This window comes from Molossus molossus, unplaced genomic scaffold (assembly GCF_014108415.1).
Source record: "Molossus molossus isolate mMolMol1 unplaced genomic scaffold, mMolMol1.p scaffold_m16_p_1, whole genome shotgun sequence".
NCBI classification, from domain to species: domain Eukaryota; kingdom Metazoa; phylum Chordata; class Mammalia; order Chiroptera; family Molossidae; genus Molossus; species Molossus molossus.
In genome coordinates this window covers 33,575,967-33,599,926 of record NW_023425344.1, presented here as the reverse complement: position 1 = coordinate 33,599,926, position 23,960 = coordinate 33,575,967, and the positions used below count along the sequence as shown (strand labels likewise).

The 23,960-nt window shown below is 36.6% G+C and overlaps 1 protein-coding gene across 1 annotated transcript in view; it reads left to right on the top strand.

Annotated features, from left to right (window-relative positions):
- Positions 1–23,960, top strand: part of GABRA2 (gamma-aminobutyric acid type A receptor subunit alpha2) — a 118,476-nt gene that overhangs the window by 27,392 nt on the left and 67,124 nt on the right. The window contains exon 4 of the mRNA XM_036261662.1: positions 22,770–22,837. Coding sequence (XP_036117555.1) covers positions 22,770–22,837 — 68 coding nt within the window. The remainder of the gene's footprint in view (positions 1–22,769; positions 22,838–23,960) is intronic.

The following is a 23,960-nucleotide window of genomic DNA, read 5'->3' as shown; positions in this document are numbered from 1 at the left end:
CATCAGAAGTGATTCAAATATCAGTTGCTTTATTACAAAACCTAGAAGCGGGTAATTGTAGATGTGTTATTTTAGCAGCATATTACTGAGTAAAGAAAGATATGACACTTGTCAACACTTTTATATTTGACCGTTTTAGAAGGAACTGATGGTGCCTTTTCCTGGGCCCTCAGAGTTAAGTATGATGAATATCTTGAGCATCCACAACTGAGGGTGAGCCCTATGGAGTCAGAGAATGTCAGGTTCCTTGAGGATTTTGCTTCAGAGTAGCTCCTTAAAATGCCGTGGGTGATATTTATTAGATTTCACAACATAAATTGACAGGTTTTGGTAAACGTGTGCAGACCAGTGTCTGCAGTTTGATAGACTTTGGGTCAGGAGGACAATATTTTGGTTAATGCCTCTACTAGTTACTTTTATGACCTCATGCATATTATGATGTTTAAATTCTCCAAGTTTTGATTCCCTGTTTCAAAATGAAGATAAAATTGCAGGTCACCGTGCTTGGTAAAGAGCAGAAGTGTTTTGATGACTGAATGAATGGATAGCGAAATGAGCTGTGTTTGATAGTTATCCATTACCTGTAAAAACAATTCATTTTTTATGTACAGAAGGAGTTGTGACTTGGGGAATGAACATACAATACAGTGTACAGATGATGTGTTGTGGAATTGTGCACCAACCAGTGTCACCCCAATAAATCCAATAAAAAGGAAATAATAATAATAAAAAATATCAGTATGCCTGAGATCAATGGATCTGTCCCAGATGGTTAGACAGGAATTCAAATGGACAGATTCTCACAAGTGACCGAGCTGGTACATCAGATGCTCATAACTGGTGTTGCATGTAGATGAAATGACTCTGAGAGAAGAGTGGACAGAGAGTTCTGTCCGAGATGAAATTTCCATGAGTCAAATTGTAACTGGTGGCTGGATGTGGACCCGAGGGCAGGAGTGTGCTAGTGTACTATTTTTGTGCTAGAACCAATCCACCAAACATTGAGCCTGGAATTCCTAACTAGCTAATAACTGCAGTGATAATTAAAATACTCTTAAAGAAATGTCATTCTGTTTGTCAGAGTCCTCATTGACTTCATAGCTATATTTATTTAGCAGTATCCAACTGTCACACAGATTATGAAAATTTTTAAAAATAGTGCCTACCACAATCTAATTAAAAGTACTATATGCAGAGCATGTTTTACCTACATGTTGCAAAACAAAACACACAAATTGAAAGCCCTGTAACTTTAAAGCCAGAAAATAATTCCTCCTGACACAGCATACCATGTTAAATAACACTATTCTCTAAGGAGCTGAGTGTAGGATTTGAGAGTGGAGTTTGGAAATCAGAAGTTATAAAATATTTCACCTGAGAATCATCATTGTGTCATGGGACATCATAAAGCTCAGAGACAATCACACAGAAAGAAGAACTGCTTTAATAGCAAGAACTATTCGGTTAGAGTTGGCATTGCTTCTCTAAATGAAGCAAAGATCATTATCATTATCATTATCATCATCTGCTATTGAGGGCTTACTGTGCTCCAGGTACCACTGTAACTGCATCTCATATACCAACCCCTTCAATCTCATACTGACTTTATGTCGTGGAACTATTTCATTACAGAATGAAAAATCCAGGAAGGCAGACATTTTGGTCTATTCATTCTGTGTTCTCAGAACATAGTATGTGCCCAGTAAATATTGGTTCAATGCACAACTGAGAAAACTGAGGCACTAAGAGGTCAAATAGATTGCCTAATGTTATACAGATACTAAGTGACAGATTTCAGACTCTAATTAAAATCTTTAAACTCCACACATTTCAATCAAGTGCAAACTCACCCTTTTGGGTAAAAAAGCATGCATGATTGTTTCTTTCTAGCTGTTGAGGGTCTATGAAACCAGTAATAAGACTCCTTGATTCCCCTCCTAAATCCCTACTCAAACAAAGACTAGACAAAAGTACGCACATGGAGATCAGAATATCAGTTTTATTACTTACTGACAAAGTTAGGTAGGGTAATGTGGCTTAGATGTGTGGTTATAGTCAGGCTCCACAATTCTTCACCCCAGGGTATGTTTGGGCTTGCAGATGGACACACACACTCTTGGTCACTCTATGTTCATAGAATGACATGAGTGTAGCCAGAAGGGACATTCTCAGATTTGTTTCTGGACGTCAGGCCTATGCTCCATTGTGTGATTATCACAAGAAGCAATAAGAGAAGGAGACACAGTTCTTCTCGGGGAGGTAGACCTTACACCAAAGAAAGTGGCAGAGCTGAGCATGTTCAGTTCCCTCTCCCAATTTTATTGTCACAAATGTTACTTCTTTCTCAGGGGAGGTATGAAGGGTCAAGAATGGGGCTGGAAGTGTTGTTCAACTACTGTTCCCTCTGGAGAGAAAAAGGTACATGACAGGACGAGGAGTGAGAATAAGGGTCCCCCCAACACTAGATCAAACCTCCACAGAGTGACAATCCTGTCCTGTTCCTTTTCCCTCCCTAGGAAAATAGCATATGCTAATTCTGCTGAAACTGTTAGATTTGTTCCTGATGGTCCTGTGACAATCTCTGCAGACCTGGGGTTCATGTGAATCTCAGAAGTGATTTTGATATGCAGACTCTAGATTCCTCAAAGGCATACTTATTCTGACATAAATCCTGGAATTGCTTGATGAACATCAAGGAGAGGAGCTGTGAGATACTATAAAATTAGGAAGCTGAAAAACAGGCTGCTTTCTGCTCAGTGAGTTTGCCATGTCCTACAGATAATTGCAGTTTCCTGCCTGGACATGGGTGCAAAGAGGCTGCAGCAAACAGGATTTGATGGGAGAGATCAGGAAAGTCAGGAAATCGAAAAGTAGATTGGCTTTGGCAAATCCGTAAGGAGGGGATGGACAGGAGGCTAAAATTAGAAGTCTTGGGTAAAGAGATGACACGCAGAGCAAAAGAAAGCTGATTTTGATTTTCAGACAACTCCAGCATGATTAAAGTTTTCTGAGGAGCACAGTAAAACAGTGGTTGAAAAAAATTGATTTTAGGAGTGCAAAGGGCGAATTTGAGAGGAAGTGGTATTCTTTCATGAGGATTGCTGTGGGCGGGAGCTCTGAGCACCACGATCCGAGTAAAATGCACAAGGATATGAAGTTGGCACCTTGTGTGAAGCAAGAAATGTCAATTCCCACAGGTTCAATGAAGATGAGGTGACGGCTCATGACTCTTCAAATAGGCACTACATCAGCACCATTATGAAAATAATGGAAAGGCATGCAAACAAAACGGTTGTAACCACATTTAGTTCTAAATGGTCTAACAAGCTGATGAAGCATGCATTTAGAGCCTTAAGGAGTTTTACTATTAAAATGTCATTTTAATTGACCTAGTCATATTTTAAAGTAACGCAGAAAATTATAAATAAGTGAAAACAAGGCATAAAACTCATAGCATGTTGGACTATAATGCATTCTCCTCCAGCAGTGCTCTGGGAGTGCTGTGCCAAGCATGGACCTGATTACTTGTGGGTTCTTAGGCGCAGGGGGAGTCTTTGGCGATGGGAGGATCAGGAATCCCACATGTTAAATGAGTTACTCTACAGGAATTGCTTAAGTAAATACTTTATACAGTTAAAAATTCTTTTCTTGCTTTCTTTAATTTAATAATAATTTTGATTTAATAAGAAATTTGAGAATACATTTAAGAAAAGTTATTTGCAGTCAAAGGATCTACTGGGGGGTGCAGTGGGGGAAATTGAGCATAGCCTGACCCCAAAGGATATATTACCTCTTCACTGTGCTTACAAGGGAAGGGACAACTGCTGTTTATAGCACCATTTAGAAAGACAATCTGTTGGAGGACTTTTAAAGCATGATGGATGTTTAATCCTACAAAGTATTGTTTAGTGCATTGAAATGCCAGGAGCCTACTGCCTGCTTTATACATCCTTCCATGTTTATACCTCAAGAAGTGCACAAGTGCAGTTTTAAGGACTATTTAGGGTAAGAAAATAGTGGCAAAAATAGCAAGAAATGGGGGTTGCAGCATTTAATATAAATTGCCAGTACCGATATGACTCATCAGACAAATGAGAAAGAATGTGAAGTGTTGGTGTGGGTGGAGGGTGTCTTTGAAGGGAGTAGTCTAAGATATTTTTATCCGAGTGTACATATTAAGAGTCTGTTTGGTTCATGGCTGCCTATAAGGTATATATAAAGTGAGTTAGTGTGTATAATTATATCCAGGCCGCTCTTCCTCCCAAGGGATTTTGGAATCTAAGTTCTAACATAGGGCAAAAGTGGACGACCGATTTAAATCTGGATTAAGTTAATATACACACGTGTATGCACTGGTCCTATGAGTGAGGGAAGTTAAAAGATTCCCGTGTGTTATCGTGGTGGGACCAAGTGACTTCATTCTTGAGGTCATGGTTGAATTTAAAAGGAATGACTGAGAGCAGCTGAGAATCAGCCGGTTGGTTGGTTTACATAAGTCCAAACTAGTAGTTTGAATTTTTGTTTTAATCACTTAGCTGATTTTAAAGTGATCCATTTACAAATGTGCTGAATTTACCAAACGATTTGTGTTTTGCATTAATCGAAGATTCAAGAACAGATGCCGAACATTAGAAAAATTTAGAAGTAATTTCCAGGGGATAATTAAGAACAGAATATGATGAAATAAAGTAAAAGGAAAACAAATTAAAATTCACCCATGTTCCCTGTGGGTTTTTTTTTTTTCTTTGCCTTTTGCTATAGCAATTATGAGTTAGATTCTTATTTTGAAAAATTTTCTAAATTGTTATTGGACTCTGGAATAATGTATACCTTGATAATTATATTTTGCTTACCAGTCCCCAAAGATTAGATTCTTTCCTACACATTGTAGAGTTTACGACAATATGGAACTTTGTAGCGAAGCTTGTTGGCAGTCCTTACTTCAGAGACGGGCATGAGCTTCAGTCTGGGCTCTGCCACTTACCTGCTGTGTGACCTGGGACAAGTAGCAAACTTTTCTTTATTTTTTTTCTTTATTGATTTTTTACAGAGAGGAAGGGAGAGGGAGAGAGAGATAGAAACAGCAATGAGAGAGAACATCGACTGGCCGCCTCCTGCATGCCTCCCACTGGGGATCAGGCCCACAACCTGGCCTTGTGCCCTGACCGAGAATCGAGCCGGCGACCTCTTGGTGCATGGGTTGACGCTCAGCCACTGAGCCACACCTGCTGGGCAGTAGCAAACTTTTCTAAATGTCCGTTTCTGCATTTGCCAAAAGGAGAGGTGATCCTTAGCTCGCAGGGTATTCAGAGAGGAGAGATCATGTATGTAGAATATTTAGGGAAGCACTGGCATGCAGTAGGCACTCAGAAAAGAGCTGTGTTGTTGTTTTAATTTTATTTTTCAATTTGAGTTCATGTTCAATGTTATTTTGTATTAATTTCAGGTGTACAGCATAGAAGTTAGACAATCATATACTTTACAAAGTGTTCCCCCGGAATTTCTAGTACCCAACTGGCATCATAAAGTTATTACAATATCATTGACTTTTTTTCCTATAGCCTTGCAGCTGTAAGCCAGCCTTCCTCCCTTCCTTCCTTCCTTCCTTCCTTCCTTCCTTCCTTCCTTCCTTCCTTCCTTCCTTCCTTCCTTCCTTCCTTCCTTCCTTCTTCTCTTTCCTTTATTTTTGACAGTATTACAGATGCCCCACAATTCGCCCCGCCTTAGCCCGACTCCTTCAGCTCCTGCCCCACCCCAGCCTTCACCACACTATTGTTTGTGTTCACTGGCTATGCATCTAGGTATATAAGTTTTTTGGTTACTCTTCTTGTCCATCCCTGCTCCTGAGATCTGTCAGTTTGTTTCATGCTTCCATGACTCTGGATCTGTGTTGTCAGTTTATTTTTTTCATTAGATTCCACATGTAAGTGAGATCATGTCATATGTATCTTTCTCTGACTGGCTTATTTCACTAAGCATAATATTCTCCAGGTCCCTTCCTGCTGTCACAAAGGATAAGAGTTCCTTCTTTTTTACAGCTACATAGTATTCTGTTGTGTAAATGTACTACAGCTTTTTTATTTACTCGTCTACGGATGGATAATCGGGCTGTTTCCAGATCTTGGCTATTGTAAATAACACTGCTATGAACATAGGGGTACATATATGCTTTCTGATTGGTGTTTCAGGATTCTTAGGATATAGTCACAGAAGTGGGATTATTTGATCAAATGGCAATTCCATTTTTTATTTTTTGAGAAAACTCCATACTGTTTTCCATGGTGGTGTCACCAGTTTGCATTCCCACCAACAGTGCATGAGGGTACCTTTTTCTCCACATTCTTGCCAGAACTTCTTGTTTGTTTATTTGTTGATGGTAGCCATTCTGGCAGGTGTAAGGTGATAACTCATTGTAGTTTTAATTTGCATCTCTCTGATGACTAGTGACGTTGAAGATTTTTTCATAGGTCTATTACTCATCTGTATATCCTATTTGGAGAAGTGCCTATTCAGGTCCTTTGTCCAGTTTTTAATTGGATTGTTTGTCTTACTTTTGTTGAGTTGTATGCGTTCTTTATATATTTTGGATATTAACCCCTTATTAGATGTATCCTTGGTGAGTATGTTCTCCCATACAGTGGGTTCCCTTTGCATTATGAGGATGGTTTCTTTTGCCGTGCAGAAGATTTTTATTTTGATGTAGTCCCATTTGTTTACTTTCTCCTTTGTTTCTCTTGCCCTAGGAGATGTATCGATGAAAATTCTGCTATGTGAGATGTCTGAGATTTTACAGCTTATGTTTTCTTCTAGGATTTTTATGTTTTGTGTCTTGCCCTTAAGTCTTTTATCCATTTTGAGTTTATTCTAATATATGGTGTAAGTTGGTGGTTTAGTTTCATTTTCCCAGCATCATTTATTGAAGAGACTGTCTTTATTCCATTGTATGCTCTTGCCTCCTTTGTCAAATATTAGTTGAACATAATTTTATTCATTCTTTTATAAGTTTACTCATTTATTTAATAAGCATTTACTAAATGACAACTGTGTGTCAGCAATTGTTCTAATCCATTGGAGTACGTTAATGAACAAAACAGATATCTGTCCTTAACTTTATATCTTAGTGAATGAAACAGAAATAAACACAGTAAATAAGTACATTATACAGTATAGATGTAAGTGTGGAATACTGTAAAAAATATATAAATAAATAACAGTAGAGGGATAAATAAATAGTGGGAAAACTGGGAGTAAGATGAGCAGTTTCCAATTGATATAGGGTCATCAATATTGTCTCATTGAGTGTTGACATTTCCATGAGAATTTAAAGTAAGTTGAAGAAGTTACCTACATGGAGAGCTGGGAAAAGAAGATCTAGACTAGGAAAGGTGCAGCCAATTCAAAGGCTTTAAGGTGAAGTGTGCGTAGAGCAAGGAGGTCAGGCCCATAGAGGGAGAAATTTGTAGGGATGAAGTTAGACATATAATGGCAAGAATAGCTCACACCACTTAGGACATTGTTGGCCACTCTATGTGCTCTGGCTTTTACTCTGACTTAAATGGGGAATTGTTTCAGAGTTCTGGGCAGAGGCATGACATGATTCATTTTTCTTATGTTTATAACACTCGGTCTTTGTGATGTGATGACAGTAGACTCTACAAGGGTAAAGATGGAAGCTGGGAGACCAGTTATCCATGTGAGAGCTGGTAACAGCTTGGACCAAGGTGGTAGAAATAGAGATCTTTACAGTTGGCAGGATTTAAGGTATCTTTTGATGATAGAGGCAACAGATGTCCTGTGGAATGGATGAGGCTGTGAAAGAGAAAAGTCAAGGATAACAACAAGGTTTCACCTAAGAATCAACAAGGATTATAATAAGTGTGATGATTATTATTATTTACAGTTTGCATTTTTTTTTTTATATACACTTAAAAAAGAACAGGGAACTCACTTGTACTTCTTTGTATCCTCCACAGCACTAAGAAAATAATATGCACAGAGTTGGTTCTGAATAAATGATTGTTGAATTTTTGAGGGTATGGGAACAACTCTGCTGCTCAGAGAAAACAGTAAGGTAGGAAAAGATAAGGCCTTCCAGAAAATAAGTAAATAAATAAATAAATAAACAAACAAACAAATACAACTTTTACTTTACTGCTTGATCTACGTCCAGCTCTTCCTATTTATCCCCATCAAATGACCCAGTCATTCTCTAAAATCAATACAGATGCCTGCAGCCTTCTTGATTGCAGAAAAGGCTCTCCTTGTTAGGAGACTTAGCAGTGATCTGGCTTCATTGTCCTCTGGCCACGTAGAGACAAATACTGTGCAGTCAATAAAAGTAGCAATGGATAAAATTATCTGACTAAATAAGTCCAGGAAAGTAGGTCTTAAATTTCTCCTTCATGGGCAAGATGGAATCTCAGTTCTTCTTTTTTAAATGTTTTTCTTTTTTATTGTTTTTTTAGAGAGAGAAGAAGGGAGAGGGAGAGAGAGAGATAGAAATATCCATGTGAAAGAGAAACATTGATATTTCGCTTCTTGCATGCCCCCCCCCCCCCCACTGGGGATCAAGCCCACAACCAGGGCCTGTGCCCTGCCTTGGAATCGAATCAGCAACCTCTTGGTGTATGGGAGGGTGTTCAACCACTGAGCCACACTGGCCAGATTCTGTTCTTCTATTTATGCGGTGATATATTCTCAGGGACTATGGACATCTGCCACGATACTTTCTAGAAGTGATGTGATTCGTTTCTGTATTGGATTTATATCCTTGTGAACATTTACAGATGGTATACATGAAAACTTTCACACTCAGGAGAGAAGCAAACATTATTACTTCTGGGAGGACAAAAGGAAAAATACATTGTGAAGCTTACTTACTATATTTGTGTTTTATTTTTCATTACAATTTGTGAGTCACAAATTTAAGCAAAATGTAGAGCCCCAACAGTTGTAAAATGAGTTCAGCAGTTGTGTCATTTCCAAACAGAAGAGCTGTGGGCAAAGAGTATCGGGGCACAAATGAAATCCTTTGATTCAGCTATCACCGCCCCGTTGCTGTACACTGGATGTGTTCTTATTGCACGAGGTACAATGTCTCACTTATCAGTGAGTCTCTGCCCTTACAGGGAAAGGTTGAGAGCCCTATGTTCTGAGCTGAGTGAAGGCAGCCATGGAGTAAATCTCTGATCTATTAGCTGACGTTGTTCCACAGCTGCCTTTTAAAACCATGACTGTCAGGAACAAGTAAGGTGGACAAGTGGGAATCATTTTCTGATAAAACCCTGAATGTACAGGTTTATATAACAAATACATTTATAGGAAGCACTGCTAGAAACTATACAGAGGAAAATAATCAACTGTTCATAAATGTGTATCAGAGCAAAGAAGGACAGAGGATAAAATTTAAATGCAAGTCAAAAAAGAAGAAAACAACTTGAATATTTATATTAAATTACTTTCCGTAAGAGAAATGATCAGCACTGAGAAATTAAAGAAATGTTATATGCTAATAAGTGGAAAATAGAATTTTTTATTTCAAATATGGTTGGTAATCAATTTCCTTAAAAGGTCAGTTTTTCATGTGTTAAGTCTTGAATGTTATTACCTATACAGATAACTTTTCAAATATTCTGACTTTAAAATTTTGATTGTAAAAAAATATTTTTGTATCTTTTTCTTTATTAGGAAAATGCCTAAAATAAAAATTATTCTGAAAAATATAAAGATATAATTAGGATTCAGGGACACATTTAGAACAAAGTAAAATAATGTTGTGAATTGTAAAGAATGCTGAGTTTGAGAATTTGCATTAAATTAAATGAGCATTTCCTGACAAGATCTAAGTGTAGCATCCAAAACAATTTCGAAAAACTATCAGAGAATTCTTCCATCATTTAATTTCATAGTTATCTTTTTTTTTCATTCTTTTGTTTCATGCGTCTGTCGAATGAAACTTCTCTGTTACAGTTTCCTCTACAACCAGTTTCTGCATTCACTTGTAGGTCCTTCCCTGATACTATAAGCTACTTTCCCAGAATTTTCTCCTAAGTAATAATCTAGGTGTCCTAAATTTTCTTCAAGGGGATATTGTATTACTATTCATTAATGTTAATAGTTATAATCTATTTTTAAGTCGCAACTATGAGCCCATGGAATAAATTGAGTTAAAGTGATAGAAGGAATAGGTTCTGAGAGTAGAGGAAAAAATAAATAAAAAGAAGCATGCATTACATATAAAAGGATGGCTTGGTCAGCCTTTCTCTGACTCTCCAGCTTTGAGTTCAATGCACCTCCCTACTTCCCACCCCCACCATCCACCTCCTCACACCACACCTTAGCTTTTTTATTTTTACTATTTATGCACACTTCAAGAATATATTTGTTTATTTTTTCTCTCTGAGATATGATGGTTATATATTATATTCTTTGTCACTTGTCTAAGTATATTACTCAGGGTAACACCCACTCAATATGTTTTTGTATCGAAGGAGAAAAAACAGGAAGGGAAGAAAGGAAGAAAGAAAGGAAATTTATTTATCGATTTCACAGTGTCATTCTACATGTAGCCCTCTTCTGCAGTTCCAGATTTAGGTTAAAATAATATATGTCTTTTGATTTAAATAAAGGGCAGTTTAACACCAATATTTTATATTGATGTGTGTATACCCACATAGAAATATATATATATATTTATATATATATAGTATATATATATATACTATATATATAAATATCTATATATAGTATGTATATATACTAAATATTTGTGAATATATGTGTGTATATATGTGTATCATATTCATAAATATATAAGCTTTTTATTCTAAAGTTTAAATAGCATTATGTTTTGCAAAACTATCAGTGATTACTTAACGAGCGTATGTTTCTTTGGTATTACTCCATATTATAATAGCTCCCTGAATGAATATATAACTTGGGGCTGGTACATGACAGGTATGTAATAAATCTATACATGGTTTGATTATACTGGCACTACTCAAGATAACAGTCTTAAACTAAATGAAAAATCCTTTGCATTGTTTGTGTTTTGAATGGCATTTTATTATTGGAATAGTTATGAGCATGGGATTTTAAGTCAGGAAAAAATATTTCAGTGCAGCTCTATGTTTTATTAGCTGTTGAATTTGGATGAGGAATAAAATAAATATAATTATGCATAGTTTATAGAGTGATCATAAAAATAAGTTTGGATCATATATAAAAATTTAATCTACTAGAGACATAAAATATAAGCTTAGTAGGTGGCAAGTTCCTTTTTTGTCACACAATGGGAATTCAGTAGATAGGATAAGTACTTACTTAAAGGTAGTTACATAAGTTTCTAAAATTTCCTAATTGCATGTTAGGTGTAGAGTAATCATAACATTTTCCAATGCACATGCCGTCAGGAAACAGCATCCAGTGGTGGGTGATAAAGTTAATTACTTTAGGAGAGTTCTTTTTTCCTTTTATACTACTTTAAGCTAAATTTATTTTTAGGAAGAAAGTGATACTATCATCAAATTAGAATATCAATAAGCTCCACATAAGTAGAGAGTTTCTTTTTGAGACTGTTCCAAGAGATTTGGGGAGAGAAAGCAAGGTGTGTTATACTGCCAATATGGCTCTCCATACCTTTCATCTTGGAATGTGGTAGATGAAAAACGTTGGCTTGTTGAATGTGAGAACTACACTCTACTTGAAATAAAATCAGATGATCTCATGTAAAGTTTTGCCTTTTAAGCTTTTCCATAGATGATTAAGTTAATTCAGTAATTTATTTATTATCATCATAATTTGACTAATTTAGTTCAGATTATTCACAGATGTAAAGATATATAGTTTGATTTGTTTTTCATATTCAAGTGTGACAGGATTGGTATGCCTTACCTTTGATCACAATCTGCTATTCATTTAAAGTTGGACAAAAAGAAGCTCAAAATGAATTCCCTACTTAAAAGTCACTTTTGTAAAGAAAATATAAAGTACATGATAGACAATGAATGATAAAGTGATTGTTTTTAGGATGTTGTTTTGTATCGTTCTATGATTATCCATGCTGTAGAGCAAATTGCTAGGCACTGTGTGTTGTGTGGTGAAGAGAATGGAGGAACACACGACCATTTAAAAACTTCTCATGCGTTGATAGTTACAATGGATTATTTCATTTGAAACAGTAAAAAGTCCTGGAACCAACAGAAAGACTAATTAAACACCACAGGGATGGTAGGGGAAACTTCAGAGAGGAAGTGCTATTTGAGACTATTTTTTGAGAGCAAGGATTAAACTAAAAGACATTTATAGAGAGAAAAGACCAACCACAGAGAAAGAAAGGACAAAGGAGAATGACGTGGAGTGTGATATGGCTAAGTCACTCACATAGAACAACACCGAGAAGGAAACAGACAAATATGATCATGATGTGTCTTGCATGCCATGCTATGCTCTTTGCACTTTATCTATAGACAAAGGAGCATCATTGAGAAACATTTTTTTTTCAATTTTTATTAATTTATTTTTGTTACAGATGTTTCTCCTTCTCCCCCCCAGACAGACACCCTCCACCCCATCCCCCCAGCATTGTTGTCTATGTTCACTGATTGTGCACACATGCATAAAAGTTCTTTGGTTCATCTCATACATCCCCCCGACCCCCTGCCTTGGGTTGTAGCCCTCAACTGAATGAAAAACTCACTCAGGTATTCAGGATAAGAGAATTTTCAGACGATGGGGCAGATGCTGGCTGTTGATGAGCCTCAATTTGCATTTCTCTGGCCTGGCCTGTTGGTGTTGAATTCCTGCAGGAAGGGGCTCTTTGAGTAACATGGCTACTGTCCTGTGATAGAGTGATTCAGCAAAAAACTCCCAGTGCCCTCCAACTCCTCCACACAGTTCCAGACCAGTTTGCCTTCCCTCTGCCAGAGCCCAAGGTGAGTGTCTGTAGCTAATTTAGTGCTCTGTCCTGGCCCTCTGTGCTGTGGAGCTGCCTTGGGATTTTAACCCTGAGGGAGCTGCTCACAGCTAAAGCAGCTGTTGTCCGTGGGCTCCCAGCCTGCCCTCTGACACATCTGCAGATCCTGCCAGCACAGTTCAGTGTCCTTTTTTCCTGTCCCTGCTTATATGGGTTCTCTCCAGCTGCTTTTCTGTTGTTGTTTTTTTTGATGATTTGTCTTTATTTTAGTTGTAATTTCAGTCTGGTCTGGGAGATGGTCTGTGTAGCTTCCATTCACTCCGCCGCCATTTTGGAATGGAGAAACATTTTGATCAGGAAGAGACATCACACAATTTATAGCTAGAAGGGAACACTCTAGCAATATTAAGGAGGGTAAATAGGAGTTTTTGAAAATAGAGGCAGGAAGACTAACAGAAGCTGTTCTAGAGGCCATTGCCAGTGAGGATGGGTAGAAAGGAAAATTTTAAAAATATAATCACAGAACCCAGTGAAAAGTTAAAATGTAGAATATGAGTAAGAAGTTCAGATTGAGTGTAAATTTTGGTAACTGACAAGATGATACTTTCACCAGCCCTTCATCAGACTAGACATAGAGAAGACAAGATTAGAAATTTTGAATGATTGAAAGCTATGGCCTATATGAGCTTTTGAAATTGTTTGGGCTGTGTTTTCAATGCTAATACTTTTGTTACACTTAAATAATTTTCTTCTACAAAATAATAAGAAAAAACAAAAAAATATTTTGCAAGATAAACAGAAATATTTTTGTCTATAGAAGTATTCTGTGGGGATGGTGAAAAGGTCATAAAAGGATAAGTCAATTGGCATGCTCAACTTATATACCATTTTTTAATAAAGATAATGAATACAGTAAGATTTTTTTCCACTCCTTGATATTAGTAACATATATGAATTATATTTTTAGTGCATTAAGAATCCTCAATTTATACTAATTCATAAAGTAATTTTTATCTTAAAAGATAAAGTTTATTTTTACTTAATTATTGGATATGAGGATCCTTTCTTATTAATATATATTTTGGAATCAAAATGTAAATTTGTATCAGCATAGTTGTTATTTTGAAATTATATATATATACACACATATACACATATATATATATATATATCCTCACCTGAGGACAGTTTTCCATTCTTTGTTCATATAGAGTGGGAGGGAGAGAGAGAGAAACATCTACGTGAAAGGGACACATCGAATGGCTACCTCTCGCATGACCCAACTAGGGCCGGGGACAAACGGCAACCAAGGTACATGCCCTTAGCGGGAACCAAACCTGGGTCTCTCTGGACCACAGGCTGATGCTCTAACCACTGAGCAAAATCAACCAGGACTATTTTGAAATTCTTATAACTTAGTTGCTAAGCTAGTTTTTGTCAGTATTTGGAAACAGCATGGGATTTCCAGTTGGTGACCACTATGGTCCAAGTTACTGACTAACCCAAAGATACTAGATGTAGGATAGCCTGTGCCCAGACTGAACTTTGGACTCTTAGTGCTCTGACATCCCATGAGCTCTGGATGCCATCTTTAACAACTTGAAATGGGGTTAGATCACTAGAATCTCCTCACAAGAGAATATAACTTGTAATAGTAGACGTGGTATCTCTGAGAACATCTTCACTCATTCTCCTGTTAGACTCTCAGGCTATACATGGAGCAATTGCTTGATGAAACATTACCTTAAGGAACATAAACTGCTTTTGGTACCACATACAGTTTCCCTTTGGGAACATTCTCTCCCTTGTCTGTCTGTGTGGGAATGTCTCTGGACTCTACTTAGTCAGCCCTTAGTAGCTATTTGTTAATTGAACCAATGGTCTCACTAAGTCAATGGAGCTCAGTGTGCACTCAGTCTCCTCTTCCCTTTCCCCAAGCTTTCCATTACTAGTGCTTTGGGGAGGAGGTGTGCCTCAGCTTCCTCACATAGTGAGCAGAACCATTAGGCATTGAAGGAACGTTTCAAAGAGAGAGGCAAGGCACTGCACATCTTATACCTATTGATGGTCCCTGGGACCAGAATGGTCCCAAAGCCTGCTGGGGGTTAGATAGACCCTGAAGTGATTTCAAAGTAAAATTCTTTTGTAACCCATAACAGTGACTGTCATGATGGGGTGTTTAGTTTCTCCGTTAAGAACTTTCTGTACCCAGTCCATAGCATGCAGGTACATGGTTCTTGTTCAGGATTCCCAAATGTGCTATACTTTTTAAATCAATACATTTTCATTAGTAGGGAAAAAAAATCAAAGTGAACAAGAAAAGCTATAAGAACAGAGTATACAAAGATGTAAAAAATAAAAAGGCACACAGAAGCTTACGGTGAGCGAAAATTTCATTTATTCAATATATGTTGATATTTCACAGTTCCAAATCATCACAACTAATCAAAGAACAAAATTTAGAACTATAATGAAAAATGATCGTATCAAAACATAATACATAGCGGTTTCATTTGTGTTCTTAACTCTTCCAGTTTGTATGGAAGTATGCTGCTCATCCAAATGCAGCACTGTATTGTTAGGGTCTTTTCCTTCTAGCAAACATGTACCGATATGTCCACTGGAAGTACTGGGTAAGGTGCAGCAATTCCTTTCTGTAGAATGGTGGCAAATATGTTATCAATTTCAAAGTTTCCAACTTTTAATAGGAAACACAAAGTGCCACATACACAAGCGTCACTTAATAAGTACTCTTTGATTTTGGTGAGCTTAACTGATGAGCAATGAATGGCACATACAAGTGTGTGGGGATCATCCCAGGAAGCATACCTGTTGTCATTGCTGAGAGAGTACAGCAAACACAGCAATGACTAACTTGTCTTAAAGCATGTGTATGGCATTGTATTCATGATGCACAATGAGCAAAATTGCTACTATTCTCATCTTCTTGAGGGAGTGTTATCTACAGTTTGATTTTACTTTTAGTGTTGTAAATGTATGTCCTTGTTAACATTATTGTTAATATCTAAATTATAGGGGTGAGGATAGTATAGCTTATTGCTTGTGTGTTTAGTTCCAGTGAATACGTGTGTTTAACTACGGTCATTTTTCCTTTATAGAGTACATAAATGATGTTTGTAGTTGTGTTTGGTTCCCTCAGAAGGAGACACTGGCAGAGGGGATGGGAAAGTGACGGGGAGAAGGGATGCAGAGCAGTGCACACAAGTGAGCAGGTTAGTGCTGAGGACAACTGACGTTTAATCCCACCGGAGGTCTCTGGGAGATGGAGTGGAACATGCCTTAGAGTTGTCTCCACTGAGGGGGAGAGAAACCTGAGTTATATTTCCTCTAACTCCCATCAGTCATTGGTTGATGGTTTTCCCATGAGCATACACTTCTCTGTACTTCTGGTTTGCCCAGCACAGCCAGAGAAAGCCCTCAGGCAGAAGGGAAACATCACAGAACTACTGTAAGGGAAATCATTTGTATTGCATTTGTAGGACAACAAGTTACATAACCTAGATGATATGGACAAAGTCCTAGGAAAAAGAAAAATGCTAAAACTAACTGAAAAAGAAATAGCAAACCTAAATAAACTTATACAAGGAAACAGATTAAATTAGTAACAAAACAACTTCCCACAAAGCAAATTCCAGTTCCATATGGCTTCACTGATGATTTTTTTCTAACATTTAAAAGACAATTAGCACCAATCCTTCACAAAATTTCTTAAAAATAAAAGAAAAGAGAACATGTCTCAGCTCTTTCTATCCAGTATTACACTGATACTAAAACAAGACAGAGACATTGTAAGCAAACTGTAGACCAGTATCCCTTACGACTGCAGACACACAAATGCTCAACAAAATACGAATCAAACCAGCAAATTACGCACCAAAGCCAAGTGAGATTTATCTTAGGTATGCAAAGTTGCTTTAACACATGAAAATTGATTGAAGTAAAAGGTCATATGAATAGAATAAAGAACAAATACTTCATAATTTTCTGCATACATGCATAAAAAGTCTTTGACAATATTCAACACTCATTCATGATTTTTAAAAAACACAACCCCCTCTATAAACTAGGCATAGAAGGGATTAAATTATCTGAAATATCTAGCACAGGCAAATACATAGAAGTAGAAACTGAATTAGTGGTTGTTAGAGCCTGGAAGGAAGGAGGGCAGGGATAATTGCTAATGTATTCAGGGTTTTTTCCTGATGATAAAATTGTCCTAAGGTTAGAGAATAGTGATGTTGTACAAGTCTATACTAAAAAGCATGGAATTGACACTTATAAAGTATGTATTTTATATAATGTGAATTATATTTCAAGATAGCTTTTATAACAAAAGAAAAGACACTGTGGAGATAGATGATGGAAGTAGTATTCCTATAGAGAGATGAGGGTAACTTTATGAATAGAAGTAACTGCTTTAAAAAGAGGGGAAAGGTGATTGGATTCTAGATATCCTAGATATAACCAAACTTAACTGTTTAAAAGAGAGACATTGTGGCCTCGCTGGTGACTTGGCCTGAGAGGTCTGAGAGGTCCCGGTATCAGGGCACAAGCCTGGGTTGTGGGCTTGGTCCCCAGTGGGGAGTGTGCAGGAGGCGACTAATGGATGTATCACTCACATCAATATTTCTATTTCTCTCTCTCCCTTCCTCTCTCTCTACAAAATAAGTAAAAACTTTTTTTTTTTCTTTAAAGAAAGACATTGTGGATGAAACCAAGATTTGTGGCTTTAAGTGTTAAAACAACAACAAAAGTGATAAGAAAGGCTGCAAGTCCATTTGATTTTGGAAAAGGAAAATAAACTTTGTTTGGGACATCATGAGTTTGAGAAAATTAATAGACAGCCAAGTGGAGATGTTAACTAGACAGTGTGATATAGGAGTCCAGATTTTAGAAGAAAGCTCTGGACTATAAATAGAAATTTAAGAGTCCATGACTACATGAAACAAACCATTAGGAACTAGATAAAGACAACCCCACCCCCAAAAAGAATGTTGGAGCAGTTCAATAAAACATAACTAGTCTGACTGAGAAACTAAACTTTTCATTTCATTTTATTTTAACTAAAATTTAAATGTATATAGCCATGTGTTTCGTGTGTCTACCATATTGGCAAATAGAGACAGCAAACAGTAAATGTAGTAAGTAAATGAACATATTAGGGCTAGAGAGAGGTGGAATGTTCAAAATAGGATGGTAAGGTGGACTCTACCGAGGAGAGAACAGCCCACTCATGAAGAACCACTGGAAACAAGTGTTACTGCATAATTTCAAATGTATGCCAATCATTCACAAAATGTTGTATATAGAGACATGATTTTATTCCTGCCATATATTAGAATTTTTTGCTGGAAGGTTTGATTGCTAGTGTATTGCATTAGCAGTACAGTTCAACTATATATAACTTCATCCAGATATTTTTTGACAAGTATATAAAGAAAATATTTTCCACCTGTTCTTTTCTGTATTCGCCATCCATTTACTTTCCAGTCTTCTTTTATTTGTTTTACGCAGCTGTTCATTTCCAGGCTGTAAAGATCTTCTAATAGTCAAACAATAGGGCCTATTTCAGTGACTTCCAACAATACCTCTTTAGAAAAGAAACTCTATTCCCTTTCTACACGTTCATGTTCTCAATGTCATTTTTTGTGTGTGTTGTGTATTGCAGCATCTTTCAAACTTGATACATTTTCTTCAGTCCCCTTAGATTCAGTTTGCCCACTGCTATAACTGTGACATAACATTTCTAGTACAGTAACCTGCGACATAATATTCTCAATATCAAAATCCTTCTCGAATGCCATGCTGCTATACACATGGAGAGAGAGGGGCATGAGTCTCATCACTTTCATGTCTTTTTCATTCTCTTTTTCAATACAACCTCTGCCTGTCTTTGCAGCCTAATATCCCCCACCACCACTTCTGCACATGTTAACAGTGTTCATGAGCCAAACTTAACTATTTGCCAAAAACATTTTAAAGTAGGTTTGATTGTTATTTGTATGCTGCATTACCCCATAAATAATAATTACCATGATTTAATTTAAACCTTCCTTGGAATTATTTATATGTTCACTTCAAATATACTTCAAGGCCATTTATTTTTTTCTATAAAGTATTTCAAACATTCAAAAGAAGTACAGAGAATAATATGATCTATCCCATGATCAGCGTTATCAAATCTTAAGCCTTTGACAAAACTGCTTAATGTCAATTTTCGAAGAAATGTATTAGAAGCTCCTTGGTACCTCTTAGCAAGTTACACCCCTTTCTCTCTTCCCAGTTAGCTGCCATCCTGAATCTGATGATTGTTCTTAAAGATCACACATTCTTCTGTGTTTATCACATGCATCCTTTAATTCTCCTAGGGTACCTATTATTAAACTCATGTGTTTTGCCTTTGAAAAAAATCTCTATAGAAGATCTTATTTTTGCATATTACACTGTTGGTATTTCTAAAGCCAAATATTTAGCTAATAAAAATTATTGGGAAGTAACGCATGGTGCCTGTTTCTGTTAAAACCTTCTTACTGTTCAGCAGTTAAATTTTGGTTTCCACCAACAATGCTTCCTTTACATATTTTCCCCCTTTTGCTTGACTTTGTTTCTTCACTGGAACCTCCTCTCTAGGCTCCAACCTCCCTCTATCAGTGGGCATTTTGGTCTCTGCCTCTACAAATGATGGTGCTCTTTCACTACAAGCTATTCATGGCCATGTTTAATGTTGATGAAATATTCGGGGGAAGTTACACGTTCTCCATGGGCTATAATTAGAAACGACCTGTTTATTCAAATATAAAGCAGGTGTGCCAACCCTGGCACTAGAACAGGACAGAAGTGACACAGCCTCTGTCCTCTAGCAAATTTAGGTCCTCGGGGAGACGGACCAAACAAACAAAAAAGTAAAAAAAAAGTATTAAGGCATAAAAATAAGGGCAGGTTCTAAAATGCTCTGGAAAACAAAGTGTCAGAGAGAACGTGAGAGAGGAGGACCGACATGGTTGAGGAGGAAGAGGGAAGCCCTTCTCTGAGGACACAGCATTGACATTGAGACCAAAGGCAGAGCACAGTTAACTAGGAATGAGAGGGAAGAAGTAAAAGCCACTGAAAGCCCCGAGGCAGGACCATGCTTCTGCATCCACGCAAGTGATCAGGATTTGAGAGGGTAACTCACAGTTGTCACCTGAGTATCGGCAATATTTGTTTACTCGTGACACACACCTGTCACATGGATCCGGATACTGTAACAGGCATTAATGACACAACTCAACCCTGTGCTGTGTCCACATGGGAAAACAACATAAAACCAGGAGACTGACTTTGACAAATCAGTGTCACAAGATTCCAAAATTACCTCTACTTGTTCACATAATAATCTCAATCCACCTCCTGTTCCGCCCCTTTCCTTCAGTTACTTTCTCTTATGGAAAGCCAATGATCATCGAAGATGGCACTATAAATACAGAACCCTGGAAAGTTGTGTTGGATCTCTCAAATAGTTGTAGTGATTACACTAAAATATTTCACTGACACATGGTGATTGTTTACAACTCTGAGAATACATCTATATGGAAATCCTCCAAACCTCATTACCGAGAATCCCTTTCCCCATCTGAGGTACCTATTGGGTATACGTGGTCAATGTGTGCCTTGATGATTTTTCTTCTTCTGAACTTTCTTAGCAGAAAAGCTTCCAATGCATACATTCTTTAGCTATGTTTGTGAAGTCAATAAACCATAAAAGCATGTATTTAAGGTAACTTTGAGTATTTATCTTCTTCTTCTTTGGGTGTTGGATTTATTTCTTAGAGTTTTGATGGCAAAATCTTATTTTTCACTCTGTAGATTCTTCATGGGCATGTCCCTGCAGCCACTAGGCACTGATAATACTCTCCCCTTACTCCACTTTCCATTTGGCACACAGTGGATATTTTTCATATCCTGAAGCATGAATATATTTACACATTTTTGTCATCTCTCTTTTTCAATATTCCTCTTCCAGACTAAGGAAGGTAATTTCATTTGCCTCTGTTTGGGTGAAGACCACCTTAGCATTTCAGCTCCTCCACTCTGGAACATTTTAAATCGATCTATAATTACTGAAATTTTATTCTGTTGTTTATTGAGTAAATGCGATAGTATGATTGATTTTGTGTGAATAAGGGGAAAAAACAAACTTGAGTCTCATTTTTTTTTTTATTTCTTTCTAGCAGCATATATAATTTAGATCCAGAACTGGCTATGTAACATTTGAGGCCCAGTCTTGAAGTCTTTTGCTCAGAAAATGGTGAAGAGTTTAAAAATGGCAATAACCGAATATTAAACGAAGCACGGGACTGCTCTGAGCACAGGGTCCTGTGAAGTTGCACACGTTACACACCCATGAAGCTGACCCTGTGCAGATCTTTGGGGCAGATGGCAGCTGAGAATTAACTTCATAAATATATTTAAATTTCAAATCAGTTTTCTAATACAATTTCATAAATACCGGTTCTTTTTGTAACAGAATAGTATATAAATACACTAGAGTTACATGAGTATATTTATTTGGAATACTACATTCATGTTTTTGGCACAGAGTATTGTAGTGAATGAAAATATGTAGTTAATGAGAAAACACTTTAATTTCAAATTTATTGTTGACCGTGGTATAATACTCTGTGGGCTTGGAGACAGATTGCTTGCATTGTACATGTGGGTCATTGGGCAGCATTCCTTACTTTTCTGAACATAAGTGTACACACACATTGGGATGATAAAAGAAAATCAATCTCATAGGTTTGTTATGCAGATTATTACATGTAAAGTCTTTTGAAGAAGTCTACTCTGTTATTTAATATTCTTTTTATTTTTTATTTTTGCTTTAGCAGATATAATATTCCAGACTTATTTTACTCTTTCTCTCATGGTTGTGAATTAATGTCCCATATAATATTAAAAATATTTCTAGGATAAAAAAGTCAACAGTTAATAGGTAAGACACTCAGTTCATGATGGTAGAAATTAATGATGCATTTTTTTCTATAAGAACATTGGAAAAGTTTACTTTTTAAATCTTCCCTTTGGACTTTTCCCCCTCAACATTTGCCTTATTTAAAATCACCTGGTTAATAAAGCAATCCAGTTAATCATGTTACAGTTACTAAATTACATAACTATAGACTCTAATTCAATCCAATAAAGATGAATGCTAAGTCTTAGCATTTCAGACATTCTTAAATACATTTAAAAGCAAGCTTGTTTGGAAGTAATCCATTGTGATTAATGTATATCATTTGTTTTTATTTTTATATCACTGAATAATACATTTTTATATTAGTATGCATTATATTTATTTGCAATGATTAACAATCTGTTGTACTTTATTGAGAAGATGAACTAATTTACAATCCAAAAACTAAATCTCTACCATCATTAAATATCATCTGAAATATTTAGTTTAAGAATCAAAGTCAAGACTATATAACATAGTAATATACTAACTGTATTTTTCAGTACTGGTGGAAATTTATTGTAAACTAGCTCAGTTATGATAGACTTTAAGAAATTATTAATTTTCAGAAATATGCTTACAACAGAATGCTCTCATCAGGTGTAGTTTCCAAGTAAGAAGATCCTAACACTTCCAGGCATTTTTAATTTAGGGTTGCAAGAACCTATGAAATAAGTGAGCAATACAGCTCTTTTTGTTGGTTCTGAAAGTTGAGAAGAAAGTAAAAAGCAATATTCTTAAATATCACACAGTTTTCTAACTATGCACTGAAACTTGACCCCTTCTGTCTCCTGTGCCTCTCATTATATAATATCTATATTCAATCTCTTTTTCTCATGTCAGACAGTATTACTGAAGTCTTCACTAACATCTACGTGACCAGTTTTGGCCCTGTCTCAGATACAGATATGGTGAGTTTTTTATTAAATGGTATTTCTACTTCATGTAATGCAAAGTTGGGAGGGATACCTTTTTTAGAATAAACAAGTATTTTTAGTGTTATAGGATTATGTGACAGTCTCCTGACTATTATTCTACCCCAATACATGAGAGTTACGTATGTTAATCTTTTTGTATCTGTAGTGCACCATTCTAGGTTTGGTGTTCAGATTAGCCCTTTATATTTTATATTTTCTTCAAAACTTATATCACCAAAAAGACAAGTTAAAAGCATCGGTGAGGATATGGAGAAAAAGGAACCCTTGTGTACTGTTGGTGGGGATGTAAAATGGTATAACCACTGAGGAAAGCACTATGGAGGTTGCTCAAAAGTTTGGAAATATGATCCATGTGATCAGGCAGTCCCACTTCTGGGTGTCTATCCACAGGAAATGAATACAGGATCTCAAAAGATATCTGTACTCCTGTGTTCATTGTAGCCATCTTCACAATAGAAAGACGTAGAAACACGGCATATCTACACAGTGGAATATTATTCAGCAATGAGAAATAACCAAATCCTGCCATTTGCTACAAGATGGATTGTCCCTGAGGGCATTATGCTAAGTGAATTAACAGAGAAAGACAAATTCTACATGTATCACTTACATGTGAATAAAAAAAGTCAAACTCATAGAAACAGAGAGTAAACATGTGGTTGTCAGGGTCTGGGGGTCGGGAATATAGAGAGGTGTATATGAGGGTGCAAAGTTTTAGCTACAAGATAAAAAAGTCTATGGGTCTAATGTAAAACATGGTGACTGTAGTCCGTAACACTGTATTGTATAATACAAATTTGCTAAAAGGACAGAATTTAAACAAATGTCACACATACAAAAGATAAATAGTTGAGTTGATAGATGTGCTAATTAACTTGATGGGGGAATTCTTTCACAGTGTATAGGTACATTAAATTACCACATCATATACTTTAAATATATTACAGTTTTATTTGTCATTTATACCTCAATAAAGCTGAAAAAAATTTTAATATGTTTTTTAGGATCTTTAGAAAGTGGAAGGGAGAGGGAGCGAGAGATAGAAACATCGATGAGAGAGAAACATCAACAACTATGGGCTGCCTCCTGCATGCCC